Source organism: Geotrypetes seraphini, chromosome 7 (genome assembly GCF_902459505.1).
Source record: "Geotrypetes seraphini chromosome 7, aGeoSer1.1, whole genome shotgun sequence".
Lineage (NCBI taxonomy): Eukaryota > Metazoa > Chordata > Amphibia > Gymnophiona > Dermophiidae > Geotrypetes > Geotrypetes seraphini.
Genome location: NC_047090.1, coordinates 63,990,918 through 64,011,957, shown reverse-complemented (window position 1 = coordinate 64,011,957; position 21,040 = coordinate 63,990,918). Strand labels below are relative to the sequence as shown.

Genomic DNA, 21,040 nt, shown 5'->3' with positions numbered 1-21,040 from the left:
GACCCCCAAGGTTCACAGGCATTGTGTTGAAGAAGTTTCAAGTTTCAAGTTTATTAGGATTTGATATACCGCTTATCAAGGTTATCTAAGCGGTTTTTTACAATCAGGTACTCAAGCATTTTCCCTATCTGTCCCGGTGGGCTCACAATCTATCTAACGTACCTGGGGCTATAGAGGACTGAGTGACTTGCCCAGGGTCACAAGGAACAGCGCAGGGTTTGAACCCACAACCCCAGGGTGCTGAGGCTATAGATCCAACCACTGCGCCACACACTCCTCTAGATATTTAAGCCTAGTGCTGAAAATCAGTGCTAAGCTCCTAACTTTTTTTTTCTCCGCCCTGAATCTACCATCCCATCAGCGCAGAAATTTAGCATAAGCCACTACAGTTGTTGGCTTCTTGGATCATAGAAGGATAAACTAAACACAACAAAAACCAAAGTACTATGGTTTCACAGCGACTTTCAAATACCCCATCCCCCCCAACCCTCAGGAACCACTCGAAAATACTCTTGAGTCAAACTCAACTCCACCTTATCTTATGAATTCCAAATCTCAAGCTTCACTAGGTCCTTCCTCATGTTTTCCACACCATCAGGGGTCTCAACTCTATTGCAGATTTTGGTATCGCCACAAAGAGGCAAATCTTACCAGTCAGCCTTCAGCAATATCTCTTACAAAAATGTTAAAAAGAACAGGCCCAAGAGTTGAGCCTTGAGGCACACCACTAGTAATATCCCTTTCCTCAGAGCGATCTCCACCGACCACTACCCTCTACTGCCTTCCACTCAACCAGTTCCTGACCCAGGTGTTAAGCTCAGCTGAGTCCAGGCCACCAAGCTTGGATGGGCCAAGATGTTAAACTTGGATGAATTAAATCTGAAACTATGTTAAGCTCAGCTAATAGGACCAAATGAGTTGAGCCAGAAAAGTTGGCAAAACTAGCTGAAGCCACTAGATACTATGGAATTTGGGTGACAATTGTTATGGAATAGCAGGTAGAAAGATTTAAATGTTTACCCACTCCTACCCTTGCTAAGAATTTTCAAGCACCACTCTGACCTCATGTGTAACTTCTTTAAATTAGCCCCTTTATTTTCCTACTCCTGTTACTCATCTATGGCCCCCCTTTTTACTAAGCCACAGTAGAGCATTTTAGTGCAGGCCAGTGAGGTAAATGCTCTGACGCTCATAGGAACTAAATGAGTATCGGAGCATTTACCTCACCGGCCTGCACTAAAATGCTCTCCCGCAACTTGATAAAAGCAGCTCTATATTTGCCTACATCCTATGCTTTCTATTAAAATGTTTTATCATGTATTATGTTGACATTGTAATATAGCATACTTTGTATTGTAATTTGAATATGTTTACTGCTGTAATTGTCTATTGCTTATGCTTGACTTATTCTTGCTGAACACCGCATTAACCGCCCCTTTTATGAAGCCGTGTTAGGCTTTTTTTTTTTTTTTTTTAATCACTAGCCATAGCGGTAAAAACTCTGATGCTCATAGGAATTCTATGAGTGCTGGAGTTTTTACTGCCACAGCCAGCGATCAAAAAGCCTAACGTGGCTTCATAAAAAGGGCTGGGGGTAAGCGAATTCCTTCAAAAAAGACAATAAATTCTAATAAATAAATTGGTGTCAATTAGCATGCACTAAACTTTAGTAAAATGACCCCATATTTTTTTGTGAAAAAAATATTCCAGGTTTATTTTAACCATATTCAGAAGGCTGCTTTGTGTCTCTCTAAACCAGGGGTATGCAGCCCCGTGAGGTATTTTGTGCCACCCCCGGGTGTTTACCTTCTTGCCGGCTCCCTCCTCCGTCTTGCTGCAGTGTTCGCTCAAAGCTGTGGTAAGCGGCTCCTACGTGCCTCCTGTGGCTGACCCAGAAGCGTTCTCTCTGATATCACAATGTCAGAGAGAAGGCTTCCAGATCAGCCGCGGGAGGCGTGTAGAAGGCACTGCCCGCACCTTTGAGCAAAAAAATGACAAGAGCAGGGAGCAGGCCTGAAGGTGAACACCTGCAGCACAGAAGGGAGGGAGAAGGATGTGTTGGGACTTGAGAGGGAGGGAGCACAAACTTAGGACAAATGATGAAGAAAGAAGGGAGGGGCATGAACTTAGGACACAGAATGAAGGGAAAGGGGGAAGGGAGCATGAGCCATAAGATGGAAGAATGGAGGGAGTGAGGGAAAGTGACGCTGAGGTGAGGGAAATAGAAAGGGAGAATTGGGTGTCTGAAAGAGGGAAAGAGATGGTGCACATGGGGAGATTAAGAAAGACGAGAACTGTTGGGCAGAGAAAGGAGGGAGGGAGAGAGAGAGAAATTATTGGACAGTGGTGGGAGAGGAGTGAGGTAGAGATGCATGGGCGCGGAGAGAAGGAGGAGAACATGCTGGGCCGCAGAAGCCTCCTTGACTGTTGGTTTTTTTTAAGTACAGAGGGGGGGGGAGTATTGTGCCAGATTGGGCGTGGGGGGAGAGCTTATGGGGCCAGAAATAGAGGACAGAGAGAGATGGTGGGAAATGGTCTGAAGTGAGAGAAGTTGGACCTGGGATGGTGTGGAGGAAGAGGGAAAGAGATATAGAAGGGAGAACTGTTAGGAAGAAGGGAGAAATGGTGGACCTCGGGAAGGGAGGCAGGTAGGCAGGGGGAGAGATGGGATGGGGGAAGCTGGGGAGAGAGGATCTGGTAATGGAAGGGAGAAATTTTAGGCCTGTGGATGGAAGGCAGAGAGATGCAGCATCTCTCTCTTTTTTTCCCTCCATTTCATTGTTCAGCATCAAGGGGGGGGGGGGGGAAGAAGAAAAAACAGAAAAGAGAGGGAGCAAAATTTTGGACCATGGGGATAGAGGAGAGATGCACCCATGGGAGGGCAGGAGGGAAGAGAGCTGGGATAAGAAAGGGGATGGAAAGAAAGGGACAGGGAGTTATAGCCTGACCAGTGGAGAGAGGGATGGGATTCTGAAAGTGGTGAGCCATGTGGATGAGGTCAAAAGGTAGATGACAAGAGAGAGAGCAGCGAGTACCAGTGATAGAAATGTGGTAATGGGGAGTAGATAGAAGGGAATAGGAGGTTGGGAAAGGAGTGAGATGGAAAATGGGAGAGTTAGGGACCGAGAGAAGATGGAGAATTGAGAGGTAGCTGAACATTTAAAAAGAAGGGTGAGAAAGGAGGCAAAAAAGAAAAGAACAGTTAAGAAAGCTGAAGGGGAAAAATCAATACGTTGGAGACAGGCATAAGAAGGAAATTGAACAAGAGAAGAAAATAATGGACAGCAGACACTGGAAAGAGAATTAAAGATAAACAAAAAGCAGAAAGAGAAACTGGGACCAAGATGATGGAAAAACAAAACATCCAATTAGGTAGAAAAAATGGTTTTATTTTGAATGTATTAACTGGAATATGTTAGCTTTGGAATATGAATCAGAAAGCCAATATCACACTGTTACTATATTGTGTTCTTGTTGCTGCTTGCTTCTTTTCCTTTATACGTCTCTTAGCAATTCAATAAAGCACTATTTAAATATAGCACCTTGACATATATTTCTCATGTGACCTCAGCGGCTACACTTGAGCGTCATATTTTATTTATAGCCCAAGCTATATCATAGCCATCCTCCTCATTGATTACTTCTTTTTCATTTCTTAATTTTCATATATATATATATTTTTTTTAAAAAAAAATAATTTGTGATATATAAACCATAAACAACTTATCTCAAAGTTGATACACTGAAATGAAAGAAATGTAATACTTGAGCTAGTGGGGATTCCCAAGCCCTGCCAACTGAAGACATCTTCCTCCAGTCTGACAACTGAAAATCTCCAAGCTTTGCAGCCAATGTCAATATCCTCAAGCTGCCACTACTTTTATGCATGCATGAAAGCCAGTGGGGAGGAGGGTAAGCAGCAGCACTGCAATATTGCTGTCAACTGAAGAACTTGGAAAGTTGAAGGGAGAGGAGGTGACTGTCAGTTGGTGAGGCTTGGGGGATCCCTACTAGCTACAGCAGGGGAGATGCTCATTTTGAGGGAGCCATAAGAACATAAGCAATGCCTCTGCTGGGTCAGACCTGAGGTCCATCATGCCCAGCAGTCCGCTCACGTGGCGGCCCAACAGGTCCAGGACCTGTGCAGTAATCCTCTATCCCCTTTTCCAGCAGGATATTGTCCAATCCTTTCTTGAACCCCAGTACCGTACTCTGCCCTTTTACTCTCTCTGGAAGCGCATTCCAGGTGTCCACCACACGTTGGGTAAAGAAGAACTTCTAGCATTCGTTTTAAATCTGCCCCCTTTCAACTTTTCTGAATGCCCTCTTGTTCTTTTATTATTCGAAAGTTTGAAGAATCTGTCCCTCTCTACTCTCTCTATGCCCTTCATGATCTTATAAGTCTCTATCATATCCCCTCTAAGTCTCCTCTTCTCCAGGGAAAAGAGACCCAGTTTCTCCAATCTCTCAGCGTATGAAAGGTTTTCCATCCCTATCAGACGCATCACTCTCCTCTGAACCCTCTCGAGTAATGCCATGTCCTTCTTAAGGTACGACGACCAATATTGGACGCAGTATTCCAGATGCGGACGCACCATCGCCCGATACAATGGCAGGATAACTTCTTTCGTTCTGGTTGTAATACCCTTCTTGATTATGCCTAGCATTCTGTTTGCCTTCTTAGCGGCCGCTGTGCACTGTGCCGTCAGCTTCATTGTCATGTCCACCATTACCCCCAAGTCCCTTTCTTGGGTACTCTCATTTAATAACATCCCTCCCATCGTATAGTTGTACCTCGGGTTTCCATTTCCCACATGTAATACTTCACATTTCTCAACGTTGAACTTCATCTGCCATCTCATCGCCCATTTCCCTAGTTTGTTCAAGTCCCTTTGCAATTCTTCGCAGTCCTCTTTAGTCCGAGCTCCACTAAATAGTTTGTTGTTGTCCGCAAATTTTATTATCTCACACTTCGTCCCTGTTTCTAGATCATTTATGAATATATTAAATAGCTGCGGCCCGAGCACCGAGCCCTTCGGGACCCCACTCATGACCCTCCTCCAGTCCGAGTAGTTCCCCTTCACTCCTACCCTCTGTTTCCTACCCGCCAATCAGTTTCTGATCCATCTATGTACGTCTCCTTCCACCCCATGGTTCTTCAGTTTCCGGAGTAGGCTTTCATGGGGCACCTTGTCAAAGGCTTTTTGGAAATCTAGATATATGATGTCTATGGGGTCTCCTTTGTCCATCCGTTTGTTAATTCCTTCGAAGAAGTGAAATAAGTTCGTTAGGCATGATCTCCCCTTGCAGAAGCCAAGTTGGCTGGTTATCAGAAGTTCGTTTCTTTCAAAATGTTCATCGATGTTTTCTTTTATCAGTGCTTCCGCCATTTTCCCCGGAACCGAGGTCAGACTCACCGGTCTTTAGTTTCCTGGGTCACCTCTTGATCCCTTTTTAAATATGGGGGTAACGTTGGCTATCTTCCAGTCCTCCGTGATCATGCCTGTTTTCAGGGATAGATTGCAAATTTGCTGCAGTAGTTTCGCTATCTCCTCCTTTAATTCCTTCAGAACCCTTGGATGGATTCCATCCGGACCCGGGGATTTGTCAGTTTTTCTATCTGCCTGCGAACATCTTCAAGGCTCACTTCCATAGATGTCAATTTTTCTGCTTGATTTCCATTGAAGAATTGCTCAGGTTTCGGTATGTTGGATGTGTCTTCGTTTGTAAATACAGATGAAAAGAACATGTTAAGTCTTTCTGCCACTTCTTTCTCCTCCTTCACCACTCCCTTCCTGTCTCCGTTGTCCAGTGGTCCCACCTCCTCCCTAGCCGGTTGCTTCCCTTTAACATATATAAAGAACGGTTTGAAATTTCGTGCTTCCCTGGCTAGCCTCTCTTCATACTCTCTTTTGGCTTTTCGAACCACTCTGTGACATTCTTTTTGATACTTCCTGTGCTCTTTCCAGTTCCCCTCAGTTTTGTCCCTTTTCCATTTCCTGAATGAATTTTTCTTATTGCCTATCGCTTCCTTCACTATTTTAGTTATCCATGCCGGGTCTTTTGTTCGACTCTTTTTGCACCCCTTTCTGAATCTGGGGATATACAGATTTTGCGCCTCGCTCACTGTGTTCTTGAGAAAAGACCAGGCATGTTCTACCGTTTTGTCATTTTTTTGGAAGTGTTCCTAAGTCTCTTCCTTACCATTTCCCTCATTGCTTCGTAGTTTCCTTTCCTGAAGTTGAAAGTTGTCGCTATGGTTCTCTTTCCTTTCGGTATTCCTACTTCAACCTTGAACTTGATCATGTTATGATCGCTGTTTCCCAACGGTCCCACTACCTCTACTTCCTTTGCAGGTCCCCTTAACCCATTTAAGCTCAAAGTGGGAGGCCCAAGAAAGCAGTAATATTTACCCTGACTAAACGATCCTCCACGTGCCCTGCTGACAGCTGATTCAGCATCCCCGCTCTGATGAGGCTCACCTCTGAAGAGGCTCACTGTAGCTGAAAAAGAAGTGAATGGGAGAACCAGGAGCGTGCATCCCTACTCATCAGAGTGGGGATGCGGAAGCCAGTGGCTGCTCCCACTGTTAGTGGTGCATGTGGAGGATCACTCAGTCAGGGTAAGTATTACTGCTTTTTTGGGTTCCTCTCCACAGTGTCCCTTTAATGAAGGTTTATTATTATATACGTACATCTTATATATTAGTGATTGCAAATTTGGGACCTGCTCAATCTTTTTTTTAGTTCATCAGCTAGTGTTTGTGCGGCCCTAGAAAAAAATTTTTCGGCCAATGCAGCCCACGGAAGCCAAAAGGTTGACACCCCTGCTCTAAACTGTAATATCATCAAATCAATGGCAGCATTTCCTCATAGTTCACTCCAACCTAAGTAATATGCACTTTGGTGAGGTTTGCACTATCTAATGCTAGACATTTTCTCTCTGCATATCATCATAGTATTTTTGCTGGCATGTCTCAAATGCCTCATAACCTTAAATTGACTCCTACTTAGATATTAATATCAATTCTCTTTTTGAATTTTAGGCTTTGCACTGCAGTTCCTGGTGAAGGTTCTAATTTGCATGACAGACTGGAGACTTGGATCATGGGAAGAAAATGAATCCTCAGTTTGTAAAACACTTCCTCCTCATCAGACTAGATTTTGTTTAGTTTCAACTTGCAAAAGTCATTCTTCCTTCCCCTACAGTTGTTAGTCTTCTGGCCTGATATCCCTTTTCTACCTCCAGTTCAGTGTTCAGTCTGAAACTTGTCACTTTTCTACTTGGCACACCTGCAAAGGGAAAGTGAATGCAATTTCCAAAATTTACCACTAAACTAATCGAATTCCACCAACACTGTAAATACAACAATCAGCTTATTTAGCTTCTGTTCTTTTAGAGCTCTATTACTTATGCAAAAATTAGACATAAGAAAAATGGTGAGCTACCACGTTTCAAACTTGAGGTATTTCAACCAGTTCTTCCAACTTGTCAATAAACACATTTCACAGAAGCACGCTATTACTTACTTCAGGCTTCTCTTGGTTTAGTTTTTCTACTGCAGCTAGAGAAGCAATAAACACAGCAGGCTGGCAATGGACAGTTCTACTTAGCTCTTCTTGGGGACCATTCAAACATAAATACAAGAGATCATAGCCCAGCACGCTTTTAGCAGCCTCGAACATGGCCCTGACGGTGGGGTATTTCAGCAGCCCCTTCCCCATGCCCACGAACTGACTGCCCTGGCCGGGAAACAGCATGATGGAGCTGTCCAGTGGGCACCTTTTGGATACACGCTCGCTTTCCCCGGCTTTCCCCGTTTCCTGAAGCATCTCGGCCAGCTTCTCAGCACTCCTGCCACGCTCCAAACGGTCGCCTCCAGTGGCAACAGCCGGACTCAGGTCTGGAGGGCGTCCGCAAACACACAGCCACCTCCTCGACAGCAGTCTCTCGTTAAAATACAAGCGCATCATTTTTGCGGCATGAGCAATATATTTGAGCCGGAATTACCGGCTTAGCTCGAGCTCGTTCTGTCCTATTTGCTCGGCGCCTTCGACTTGGCTCCGGTTTAAGGGGAGACTGGAAAGCGGAACCACGCGGAGACGGTGCGTGCCAGGGCGCTCACATTTCACGCCACGCACAGACGCTCGTCCGGGGTAGAAAGTGCAGTGTCACACATTAACTCTTCCGTCTATGAGCACGGGACTAGGAAGAGAGGTTCTGCCCTGGGTTCAGTTCTTTCAAGCTTCATAGTACTGACGCGACCCTTTTCTAGTTATGTGAGTGAGCAAAACAGAGAAACGGTAGCTTCCCTTCTGAACCGCCAAAAGTTGTTGGTATGGCCATCGCTCTCTTATATAAATCTTGAAATAAAGTTGCATACCAAGAACTTTGAATATCTCCACTGTTGATTTGTTCAACAGTATTCTGTACCATAGGCACACAGCACTGTCTTAGTAAATTCTCAAAAAGTCGCCAAAATTTAGGCTTGGGATGATACACACTAAGCATAAATCTATTAACAATGGTTGAGCGTGCAACGGCCATTGTAGAACACAAGCATAAGTTGGCATTTATACGCCCAACTTCAAGAAAGCTTGGGATAAGTACATTGGATCTCAAAGGGAGGGAAAAGAAGAGATAGTATTTGCATGGATATGCAGACTAGATAGGCCACATGGTTAAGGTGACCATTTCTTTTTTTTTTTTTTCATCAAAAGGGGACATCTATTAATTGTCTCCCTCCCCAAACCCGCCCTAGCCCCGCTCCCAATTTCTTCCATTCATTTTTCATGCACACATAATATCTTATTAATTCATAATGGTAACCATAAAATTTTTTAAAAACTACAAAGCACACTATACGCATAGAAAATGTTAATTATCATTTATATTTGGTGGGTTATCAAAGATGTCAAGGCAGATGACTATAAAATATGCAATGTCCCCTCAGTAACTAAAAAAAAAATAGACAAATATAGTGGAAAATATAGACAGCAGATATAAATTCTCAAAACTGACACATTTTGATCACTAAATTGAAAATAAAATAATTTTTTCTACCTTTGCTGTCTGGTGACTTTCATGAGTCTCTGGTTGCATTTCCTTCTCCTTTCATTTCTTTCTGCACTCAGGCCCAACAATTGTCCCTTTCTATTCCCTCCCTCCTTCCTTCCTATGTCCTTAGTGCCCCCAGAGCCTCCTTCCCATGTCCTTAGTGCCCCCAGTGCCTCCTTCCCATGTCCTTAGTGCACCCCAGTGTCTCCTTCCCAAGTCCTTAGTGCCCCCAGTACCTCCTTCCCATGATCCCCCCACACTGCCTTCCAGACTTTGTCCCACCCCCACCGAAGCTAACCTGCCTGCCTACATACCTCCTTCTCTCCCTGTCGCTGCAAAAAAAACAACAACTTCCCTCCAGCGCCCGAATTAACCCCCCCCCCCCCCCGCCGCTACTCTCCTTCTTACCTCCCTGCTGCTGCCTAGAAGCCTTCTTCCCGACGTCAATTCTGACTGGCAAGGGGGTACTCCAGGACTGAGTTGAGAAACACTGCCCTAGACCCCTAAGCCCCAACAACCATTACAAGCCAGTTTATTCCCGGGTAGTTGAAGTCTCCCATCACCACCACCCTTCCGCTTTTGCATACCTGCCTCAGTTCAGCCTCCAGATCCTGGTCGATTTCTTCCATTTGTCCAGGTGGGCGATAGTACAGACCCAATTTTATGTCTGCTCCAGTTCCTCCTGGTAGCTTAACCCATAGTGATTCCAAGTCGTCCGCCCTTACTGTTGTTTCCATCCTGGTTGAAGGTATGGAATCTTTTATATAGAGCGCTATTCCTCCACCCTTTTTGTGTGACCTATCTCTCCTGTAGAGTTTGAATCCTGGTAAAGCCACATCCCATTCATTGTCATCAGTCCACCACGTTTCTGTGACTCCAATTATGTCTAGGCCCTTTTTGCTGGCTAGGATTTCCAGCTCTCCCATTTTAGCCCTTAGGCTCCTAGCATTAGTGTATAGGCAAAGTAAGTCCCGTTTGTTCGCCTTTTTTGCTGTTTTTCCTCGTGGTTTGGCGCTCCTGGCCCCCCTCGTGAGTTGCCAGACCCCAAGCCTTTTCTCGGTCATCCTCCTCCTGTGGTGTGTCTGTTTCGTCCTCAGCCTGTTCCCCTGTTTTTGGTTGTCCCTCTGGATTCCATTGTTCTCTATTAGTGCTGCTTGCCAGTTTTGTTCGTGCACTAGACCCTTGCAATTCTCCCTTAGGCCCTTTTTCAAAAAGTTCCCACTCAGACCTGAGCCCTCTTTTACAGTGTCCTTGCTCAATATCTTTGGCCCGGGTCCCCTGCATTGCATCCTTAGGTTCTTTTTCCAAAAGTTCCCTCTCAGTCCCGATCCCTTTTTTACAATGTCCTTGCTCTTTGTCCATGGCCCTGGGCCCCTGTGTTGTATCCTTAGGTCCTTTTCCCAAAAGTTCCCACTCAGTCCCCAGCCCTCTTTTACAATGTCCCTGCTCAGTATCCTTATTTGATATTTTTGTCCAATGTGTCAGATCGACTGTTGGCTTTCCCCTCTTCCTCAGTTTAAAGCCAAATCAATGACGCTCTGGACGTTGCGTGCCAGCATCCTTGTCCCAGTCATGCTCAGGTGCAGTCCGTCTCTCCTGTAGAGCTTATTCTTTCCCAGGAAAGTTGTCCAGTTCCGTGCAAAAAGGAAACCCTCCTCCTCGCACCATCTCCTGAGCCAACCGTTTATTGCTTGTAGTTCGCTCTGCCTCCTTGCGTCCACTCTAGGTACTGGCAGGATCTCTGAGAAGGCTATCTTCCTTGCCCTCAGTTTCAGTTTCCTCCCCAGGATCCTGAACTGATCAGTTAGTGCAGTCCTGTTGTAGTCCCTCCTGCTGACATCGTTGGTTCCAACATGGATTACTACAGCTGTCTCCTCCGTCTCGGCCCCTTCAAGGATCCTCTCGATTCTGTCGGTGAAGTCCTTCGTTCTTGCCCCCGGGAGACATGTCACTAGACGGTCCTCTCTCCCTCCAGCTATGTGACTGTCCACTCCTCTCAGGATTGAGTCTCCCACCACGATAGCAGATCTCCCCTTCCTCAACTGTCTCTCTGGTCTCAGGTCTGTATCGGTGGTGCAGTCCTCTAGTCCCTCCTCCAGGTTCTGTCGGGTCTCCTCCTCATCTGCCTGTCCAGATTTTCCGCAAGGTCCTACTCCCATGGCGTCTGGTGGATTTTGTCGTCCGTCTGTTAGTTCCCCTCCTGATGTGCTTGTGGTCCTGTGCCTCCACCATCCTGCAGGCCTCCTCGATGAACTTCTCGAGTTCCCTAACTTGTTCTGTGATGTGGTCCTCTCTGGCGGTGTCTTCCATTGCCCAGCACTGCTCCTCTATGGTGCAGAGTCCCTCCAGTTCCTGTACTCAAACCTGCATTCTCCCGACCTCCTTCTTCAGGCTATCCAGTTCCTGGCATCGACTGCATATGTACACCCGCCTCCCGGAGGGGAGGTAGTCATACATATGACATTCGATGCAGTATACTGGGTAGCTCTGCTGGGCTCCTACTGCCTCCATTTCTTCTATGCTGTTCCAATGTCCCACGGTGCGTATGGGTGGTGCCTGGTGCGCAGCTAGCTGAAAGAGTAGAGAGAGAGAAGAGTGAGAAGAGAAGAAAAGTACCTTAGTTAGATTTTTGCTGCTGGGCTGCCTGGGCTCCTTCTCAAGGCTCCTTCGCAAAGGCGCTCTCGCTAAGGCGCCGTTAGCCCCTCCCCTTTTAAGGGGGAGCTCCGGGTCTGCTGCCAGTGATGTCAGAGGGTGGGCGGAGCTAACTCTCGCCTCAGCCCCTCACCCTCTGGCTCTCTCCTGCTCCTTCCCTTCTGCCTCCACGTGTCTCCTCTGTCCTGCCTTCTGCTTCTCTCCTCAGCCCTCTCTTCCTCTGCCTGCCCCGATCTCAGAACAAGCTGAAAGCAAGCTGATCTGCGATCCTTAGCCCCTCCCCTTTTAAGGGGGAGCTCCGGGTCTGCTGCCAGTGATGTCAGGGGGTGGGCGGAGCTAACTCTCACCTCAGCCCCTCACCCTCTGGTTCTCTCCTGCTCCTTCCCTTCTGCCTCCACGTGTCTCCTCTGTCCTGCCTTCTGCTTCTCTCCTCAGCCCTCTCCTCCTCTGAAAGGCATACGCAGCACTGCACATTTTGACATTTATAGACGGTCCATGCTCAAAAGAGCTGACAATCTAACTTGGATAGACAGAAATGACTTATGGGGCTCCTTTTACTAAGGTGTGCTAGGGCTTTAACGCGTGGAATAGCACATGCTACATTGCCCCGCGCGCTAGACCTTAACGCCAGCATTGAGCTGGCATTAATTCTAGAAGCGTAGTGCGCAGTAATTTCCTGCATGTGCTAAAAACGCTAGTGCACCTTAGTAAAAGGAGCCCATAGGGTTGAGGATGCAGAAATTAAACCAAAATCCCAAGAAGCCACCCTTTGCAAGTAGTACAACACCAAAGAAATAGAAAGATCATTTTCCTCCTATAACTGTGTAAAATGTGTTAGTGCAACAAGGGCAACAAGGGCAACTGTCCCCTGGTCAGAGAGAGCCTTAAGCTGGAAGTTTAAGGCGGCATGGCATGTTATGTTAATGGGCTTGGGGTCCCTTCCCAGATTTCTGCCCTGGGCCCCAGCCATGTATAATACCAGCTCTGGTAGGATACATAGTCTATTCTCAATATTTGCAGTAGTATAGTTTGTGAAAATGTTTGTGAACCATGAAATCGCAAGTAACCAAACATGAAGTCTATGGGAAAATAGAGGTTAGTGTCTCAATCCATCCTTTTTCTGGAGCCATATGGTAACCCTACTTATGAAGCCTCAGAGCCCCCATTGCCAATCCTCACAGGTCTGCTCTAGGGCTTTCCGCTACAGGAGTCCCTCCTTGTGATGTAACTTCCTGTTTTTGGTAAAACAGGAAGTTACATCAGAAGGGACTCCAGCAGAGGGAAGGCCCCAGAAAAGGCCTGTGAGAATCAGCAATGGGGGCTCTGAGACTTCATAAGGTATGAATAGGACAGCTGGAGGGGAAGGAGACAGATGCCAGACCTGCAGTATACTTTTTTTTACTTTCTTGATTCTGCTTCGGGAACTCCAGCAGCGGGAGCCAGCCCACGCCGCCAGAGAAGGAGAGCATCGGACCTGCAAACAGGCCACTCAAGCCCCGATCCGCCTCCTCCCCATTGCCAGACGGGAGAGGAGACTTTTTTCAGTTATTTTATAGTTATTTTTTTTTACTTTCTTGATTCTGCTTCGGGAACTCCAGCAGCGGGAGCCAGCCCACGCCGCCGAGAAGGAGAGCATCGGACCTGCAAACAGGCCACTCAAGCCCCGATCCGCCTCCTCCCCATTGCCAGACGGGAGAGGAGACTTTTTTCAGTTATTTTATAGTTATTTTTTTTTTTACTTTCTTGATTTTGCTTCGGGAACTCCAGCAGCGGGAGCCAGCCCACGCCGCCAGAGAAGGAGAGCATCGGACCTGCAAACAGGCCACTCAAGCCCCGATCCGCCTCCTCCCCATTGCCAGACGGGAGAGGAGACTTTTTTCAGTTATTTTACAGTTATTTTTCTTACTTTCTTGATTTGCTTCGGGAACTCCAGCAGCGGGAGCTTTTGCCGACAGAGCCAACCCAGCCCGCAGCAGTGAGGCGAACCTGTGAGCCCCGCTTCGCTCCTCCCCCAAGTCAGGGATCCACTTTCTTTAAAGAATCGCCCCTTCGGGAGCCATAACTAGAGATTAAACACAAAAGCGACTACCGAATAATAATAAAAAAAAAAAAAAAAAAAAATATATATATATATATATTCTCGAAATCACCAACACCATTACCACAGCCCAAACCAGAGACATACCAGAACCAAAGAATCTTCCACTCCACAAACAAAATGGAAAATTACATATACAAAACCACACTTGCCATCCTAATACTTTCACTACTCATTTCCAACTGGCAAACCACAGGATATCACCTATCACCCATCCCAATTCTGACAACAACCTACAGACAACCACAACCACCCAGAAAAATCCACACCACGAGAACCCTAACATCCTGCCCACTGACCAGCCAAGACCACATTCCCACCACCTGGGGAAAAAGACCTCCAACAAAGCACAAGACTACTACTCAAAAACAACTCACACCACCAAAAAATATCCTCTACCTTAATTGCAATCCTAATTCCAACACAAAATATACCTCGTTAACCTGTGCCTACATGAATATAAGATCAATTAGCCCAAAAGCAAACCTAATTAAAGACTGGCTGACTGAAGAACAACTAAGCTGTCTCTTCCTAGCAGAAACCTGGCTAACATCCAATTCGGACCCATGCATAACCGAATTCTGCCCCAAAGGGTACAAATTAGAGCTGGTTTGTCGAGAAAACAAACGAGGGGGAGGACTAGCTATTCTAGTACAAAACAACCTCAACCTAAAAGTTCTACACAAACACTCAACCCCTCACTTAGACCTTCTTGCATGCCAACTCTCCGACAATACACTCACAGACACCTTGAACTGTCTATTATGCTACATCACTCCAGGAAAATGGAACACTTCAAAACTTGAACTCGAAGAATTCATATTCCAGAACTCTCTAACCTCCACATACAATTTGCTCCTAGGAGACATCAATCTCCACCTCGAGGACCACACATCCAAACAAGTAGACGATATACTCTCATACCTCGACGCCCTATCCTACCAGATCCTCAATCCTGAACCCACGCACGAAAAAGGCCACCAACTTGATATAGCAGCATTCACGTCTCATAACCTCCACACCCCAAAAATTCATATCACCAATGGTACCTGGCATCCCTCTCTTTGGTCAGACCACCACAAATACACTTTCACCATCAACTGGCCTCAAAATAACACAAAACCCAAGCCACAAAAAACAACCTTCAAATCTAGACAGAAAATTGAGCCTGCCACATTCTGGGATAAAGTTGACCCTATAATCGCCCCCATCGACCCAACTGACTTCGTAAATCACTGGCGCATCCTAAGTGAAACAACCTTGAACGAGCTAGCCCCTGAAAAAACCAAACATAGAACCTGCAGATCCTCAGACAAGTGGTTCGACTCCGAACTCCTCCTACAAAAAAGGCATTGCAGACAACTTGAAAGATCTTGGAGAAAAAAGAAAAATGATCAAACCAAATCCGCTTGGAGAACCCAAATCAAACTATACAACATCAAACTTAAAGAAAAGCGCAAAACATACTACTCTAAACTAATTGGCACAAACACCTCTGACACAAAAACACTCTTCAACTTAGTAAAAAAACTTACGGACACAAACCCATTCCTTGCCACTCAAGGCAATAAACCACCAACAGCTTCTCAACTAGCAGACCACTTCAAACACAAGATCACTACAATCAGAAATACCTTCAACAACTCAACCACCAAACTCTACGAGATAATAACCCCCACAACGGAAGAAGCCATATCTGCAGACAGAACATGGACCACATTCCCAACCCTACAATGGTCTGATTTGAACCGACTATACAAAAAATACAGCCACACCTCATGCGACTTGAACTACTGCCCATCGTATCTGCTTACAAATGCCTCCCTTAAATTCAAAACCAACCTCATGCAATGGATTCAAAGCACTCTCATAGAAGGTCAATTCCCACAAGATCTTGGAGAGATCATAATCACACCCCTACTGAAAGATCAAAAAGGCCCTATAGACGCTCCTACCAACTACAGACCTATCGCTTCGATCCCATTATATGTCAAACTGATTGAAGGACTTGTGGCTCAATACCTCACCAACTACCTATTTGACCATAATATACTTCACTCCTCTCAATCAGGATTTAGATCTCACCACAGCACGGAAACACTACTAGCAACACTACTAGACATAGCCCGACAACACCTCAGTAAAGGACACAGGATCCTAATTATCCAACTAGATCTTTCCGCCGCCTTCGATCTAGTCGATCACACCATATTACTCCAGATACTTGATGCAATCGGGATCACAGGGGTGGTTTACAATTGGTTCCAAGGATTCCTTAAAACAAGAACGTACAGAGTTAAGACAAACAACACGAAATCTAACCCATGGTCAAATCCATGCGGAGTCCCGCAGGGGTCACCACTATCGCCCATTCTATTCAATCTCTTCATCTCCTCCCTCGGCACCACTTTAGACAACCTAAATGTAACATCATTCAGCTACGCAGATGACATAACTATTCTCCTCCCCTTCGAAATCCAAGACCACACCTCAACAGGACACCTGGAAATAATTCTGGATGAAGTAGAAAAATGGATGACAAACCACAAACTGAAACTAAACTCGGACAAAACCAAATTCCTAATGCTTGAAACGGACAAAAACCCATCCATAACAGACCTAGAAATTAAAGCAACCAAATACCCAATCCAGACCTCACTCAGAATCTTGGGAGTGCTGATAGACAGATGCTGCACTATGCAGACCCAAATCAACAAAACTACCCAAAAAGCATTCTTCACAATGCGCAACTTAAGAAAAATAAGGAAATTCTTTGACAAAGAACACTACAGGATAATAGTACAATCCCTGGTACTAGGTCTCGTGGACTACTGCAATATCCTTTATCTACCATGCCCCACAAACATGATCAAAAAACTTCAAACTGTTCAGAACACAGCCCTTAGACTAATTTACTCACTCGGAAAATTTGACCACATCACCAATGCCTACCTAGACTCACACTGGCTACCGATTCGAGCCAGAATTCAATTCAAACTATACTGTCTACTCTTCAAAGTAATTAACGGTACTGCACCCACCTACCTAAATGACCGCCTAAACCGTAACCTTCCAACCAGAACAAGAAGAACACTGACATCATTCACATACCCACCACTCAAGGGTACTCACCGCAAAAAGCTTTATGATAGCCTCCTAGCAACACATGCTGCAAAACTCGAACCTTCCATCACCAGATTGTTAACCACAACATCAGACCTCAAGACATTCCGTAAAGAAATCAAAACACTGCTGTTCAAAAAGCATATACAATCTACCTAACCTCCCTCACCCCATCCCCCAAGAAACCAAAACACTGCCGTCCAAAACATCTTCCGATGTTATTAAGTCTTTACTATCATTCTGTTATTAAGTCTCTATCCTCAAACTGTATTCTCTATTGTCATGTACCATCCTGGAAATGTCCAGTTCTCTTCTTATGTAATCCGCTTTGAACCGCAAGGTACAAGCGGAATAAAAATCACTAATGTAATGTAATGTAATGTAACTTTTTTTTATTACTGCAGGAGCAATGCTTTTTACCACTCTCATAGGGCAGTAAAAGTTTTGATCTTGCATCTGCAGTACCGTACATACTCGAATATAAACCGGGATTTGGGGGCTAAAAAAATTGCCCAAAAATGGGGGTCCTGGTTTATATTTGGGTTAATGCCCCCTCCCAGAATTTTTTTAAGACCACCACCGCCAGGCTCTGCCCCCCTTCTCCCTGCCCTATTATACCTCTGCCGATCCCTAGTGGAGTTACAGCGGGTCCTCCGACGATCGTTGGTGGAGGTGCAGCAGGCAGAAGCAAGCTTTCCAAACTCCTGCCCCGCTGCTAACCGGCTGCACGATCCAATTTCTTCATCTGAGCGGCACGAGCAGCAGCACAATTTGGCGCTGCTTCTCGGCATGGAGCAGCTTCCTTTTGCGGGAGCCAGTAAGGAAGCTGCTCAGCGCCGAGAAGCAGCGCCAAATTGCGTTGCTGCTCATGCCACTCAGATGAAGAAATTGGAACGCGCAGCCGGTTAGCAGCGGGGCAGGTGTTTGGAAAGCTTGCTCCTGCCTGCTGCACCTCCACCAACGATTGTCAGAGGACCCGCTGCACCTCCACCAGGGATTAGCAGAGGTATGAAGATAGGGCGGGGGGGGGGGGGGAGACACACAGGGCAGAGCCTGGGAGGGAGAGTGCAGAGTCTGATAGGGAAGGAAGGGTGCTAGGTGCAGAGCCTGACGGGAAGGGATTAAGGAAGGGTGCTGGGTGCCGTGCCTGACAGGGGAGGGAAGGGGGCTGGGTGCAGAGCCTAACAGGGCAGGACACTTGAATATTAAGCCGCCCAACTTATATTCAAGTCAACCATTTTTCCTCTTTTTTTGGGGAAAAGTGGGGTCTTGACTTATATTCGGATCGACTTATATTCGAGTATATACGTTAAACGTCTTTTTTTTTTTTTTTTTTTTACTATGTTTCCCACATATCCCCCCATCCCTGTGTCATTCTCTAGTTGACATTCTTCAGAGTCTAGCTTTTACCCTTTGGTTACTATGGCTCCTTTCACAAAGGTGCGCTAGCGGTTTTAGTGTGCGCTAGACGCTACCGCCTCCTTTTAAGCAGGTGGTAATTTTTCAGCTAGTGCGCACTAATCTTGTGCGTGGGCTAAAAACGCTAGCGCACCTTTGTAAAAGGAGCCCTAAGTGGAGTGATCATCTCCACCAGGTTTTTATATGTATTCAGCTCCTAAAGGTTTTGTAACAGAATCACAAAGTCTGTTGTGTATTGATAGTGAAAGAGGCTTTTTCTTTGATTTGTTGGCACCAGCAGGGAAATACTAGCACCTTTCAGACTGTGTTAGTTTCTACAGCGATAATAGAAAGCAGGAGACTGAGGACAGACTATATGGGATGGATTCTAAAAAAAAGTTGCACACCGAAGTGTTTTACATTTCTCCCTCCGTATTCACTGTGATAGGGGATTAACAGAACCGCAAATACAGAAAAACCGCAAATAAACTTTTTCATATGTTATTCGCTGTTTTCTATTAAAAACCATCATGAATATGGTGAAACCACAAATAACATGATGGGAGACCTGGCCTGTTCCTGAAGGAGAGGCAAAACACGGTGAAGAAAGTGCTGGGAATCAGCGATTTTCTCTGTAAACGCTTGGAATCAGCGATTTCTCTATGCAAGCTGATGTAATTTGGGGTGGAGGAGCCAGCAAGCTAAAAACCATGAATAATCGAAGCCGCAAATGCTGAAACCGCGAATACGGAGGGAGAAATGTAATTGATTTTAAGTGGAATGATAATTGGTTACACCAGGGGTAGGCAATTCCGGTCCTCGAGAGCCGGAGCCAGGTCAGGTTTTCAGGATAGCCACAATGAATATATATGAGACAGATTTGCATGCACTGCCTCGAGATGCAAATTTATCTCATGCATATTTATTGTGGCTATCCTGAAGACCTGACGTGGGTCTGGTTCTCGAGGACCGGAATTGCCTACCCCTGGGTTACACCATTAAAAAAACAATTAAAAACTCACAAAAAATTGGTGCCTCAGTCCATGCGCCTAGCAATGTTGAAGCCCCAAAGTGAATGTGTTTAGGGGCAGTGCTGGACTTTGACCTCACTTTGTGCCACTGGCTGCGATTCTGCAAAGACCCTAGGTAACCTGAAATGTAGATCTACAAAACCCTAACCTACATTTCTGGCAGCTAAAGTCCTTGCTAGGTGCTAGTAAGTATCCCCGATTCTGAAAGCGGCACCTGTCCATGATAAACACACAGCAGGCGCCAATTACAGAATCAGCCGTGAGTCCAAGCCATACCTGTTTCTTATGGGATGTCAACTAGTGGGTTTTTTTTTCTTTTGTTATGAGGTGTTCATGGTATTCTCCTTTGATAAAATCTGTTATGCTGGTAGGTGTTGGGGAGGGATGGGGTTAATTAGAGGTTCATTATAAAATATTGAACAAATTATGATATTATCTCTGCATTGTATGATATATAATGTTTAATAAAAATTGTTTGACTCGTTGTAGAATCATGTGAACAGAGCTGGTAAAGAAGCTTTGGAAAAAGAGGTGTATATGACAATATTAGTGAGGGAAAAGTGCACCAATGTATAGATTTCATTGGGGTGGGGTGCTAGAAAGCACAGTTACTTACCGTTTAACAGGTGCTATCCAGGGACAGCAGGCAGATATTCTTGACTGATGGGTGATGGCACCGACGGAGCCCCGGTACGGACAATTTTAGAGTGATTGCACTCTAAGAACTTAGAAAGTTCTAGCTAGGCCGTACCGCGCGTGCACGAGTGCCTTCCCGCCCGACGGAGGCGCGCGATCCCCAGTTAAGATAAGCCAACTAAGAAGCCAACCCGGGGAGGTGGGAGGGACGCAAGAATATCTGCCTGCTGTCCCTGGATAACACCTGTTACGGTAAGTAACTGTGCTTTATCCCAGGACAAGCAGGCAACATATTCTTGACTGATGGGTGACCTCCAGGCTAACAAAAAGAGGGATGGAGGGAAGATTGGCCATTAGGAAAATAGATTTTGTAAAACAGATTGGCCGAAGTGTCCATCCCGTCTGGAGAATGAATCCAGACAATAGTGAGACGTAAAAGTATGAACTGAGGACCAAGTAGCAGCCTTGCAGATTTCCTCAATGGAAGTGGAGCGGAGGAAAGCTACAGACGCTGCCATAGCTCTAACTTTGTGGCCCATGACAGAACCTTCCAGTGTCAGACCCGACTGAGCATAACAGAATGAAACGCAAGCAGCAAGCCAATTGGATAAAGTGCGTTTAGAAACAGGATGACCCATCTTGTTAGGGTCAAAAGACAAAAAAAGTTGAGGAGATGATCTGTGAGGCTTAGTGCGTTCGAGATAGTAAGCCAAAGCACGTTTACAGTCCAAGGTATGCAAAGCCTGTTCACCTGGATGAGAATGAGGCTTTGGGAAAAAAACAGGTAAGACAATGGACTGGTTAAGGTGAAAATCAGACACAACCTTAGGGAGAAACTTTGGATGGGTTCGCAGAACCACCTTATCATGGTGAAAAACAGTGAAAGGTGGATCGGCCACTAGTGCATGTAACTCAATGACCCTCCTGGCAGAGGTGAGAGCAATAAGGAAGATCACTTTCCAAGTGAGAAATTTGAAATGTGCTGTGGCCAAAGGTTCAAAAGGAGGCTTCATTAAGGCAGAAAGAACTACATTGAGTTCCCAAA

At 45.7% G+C, this 21,040-nt stretch overlaps 1 protein-coding gene across 1 annotated transcript in view; it reads right to left on the bottom strand.

The window, feature by feature from the left end:
• MCAT (malonyl-CoA-acyl carrier protein transacylase) overlaps window positions 1-8,235 on the bottom strand; it is a 55,715-nt gene extending 47,480 nt beyond the window's left edge. The window contains exon 1 of the mRNA XM_033953428.1: window positions 7,530-8,235. Coding sequence (XP_033809319.1) covers window positions 7,530-7,973 — 444 coding nt within the window. The 5' untranslated portion in view covers window positions 7,974-8,235. The remainder of the gene's footprint in view (window positions 1-7,529) is intronic.
• Between the last annotated feature and the right edge of the window lie 12,805 nt (window positions 8,236-21,040).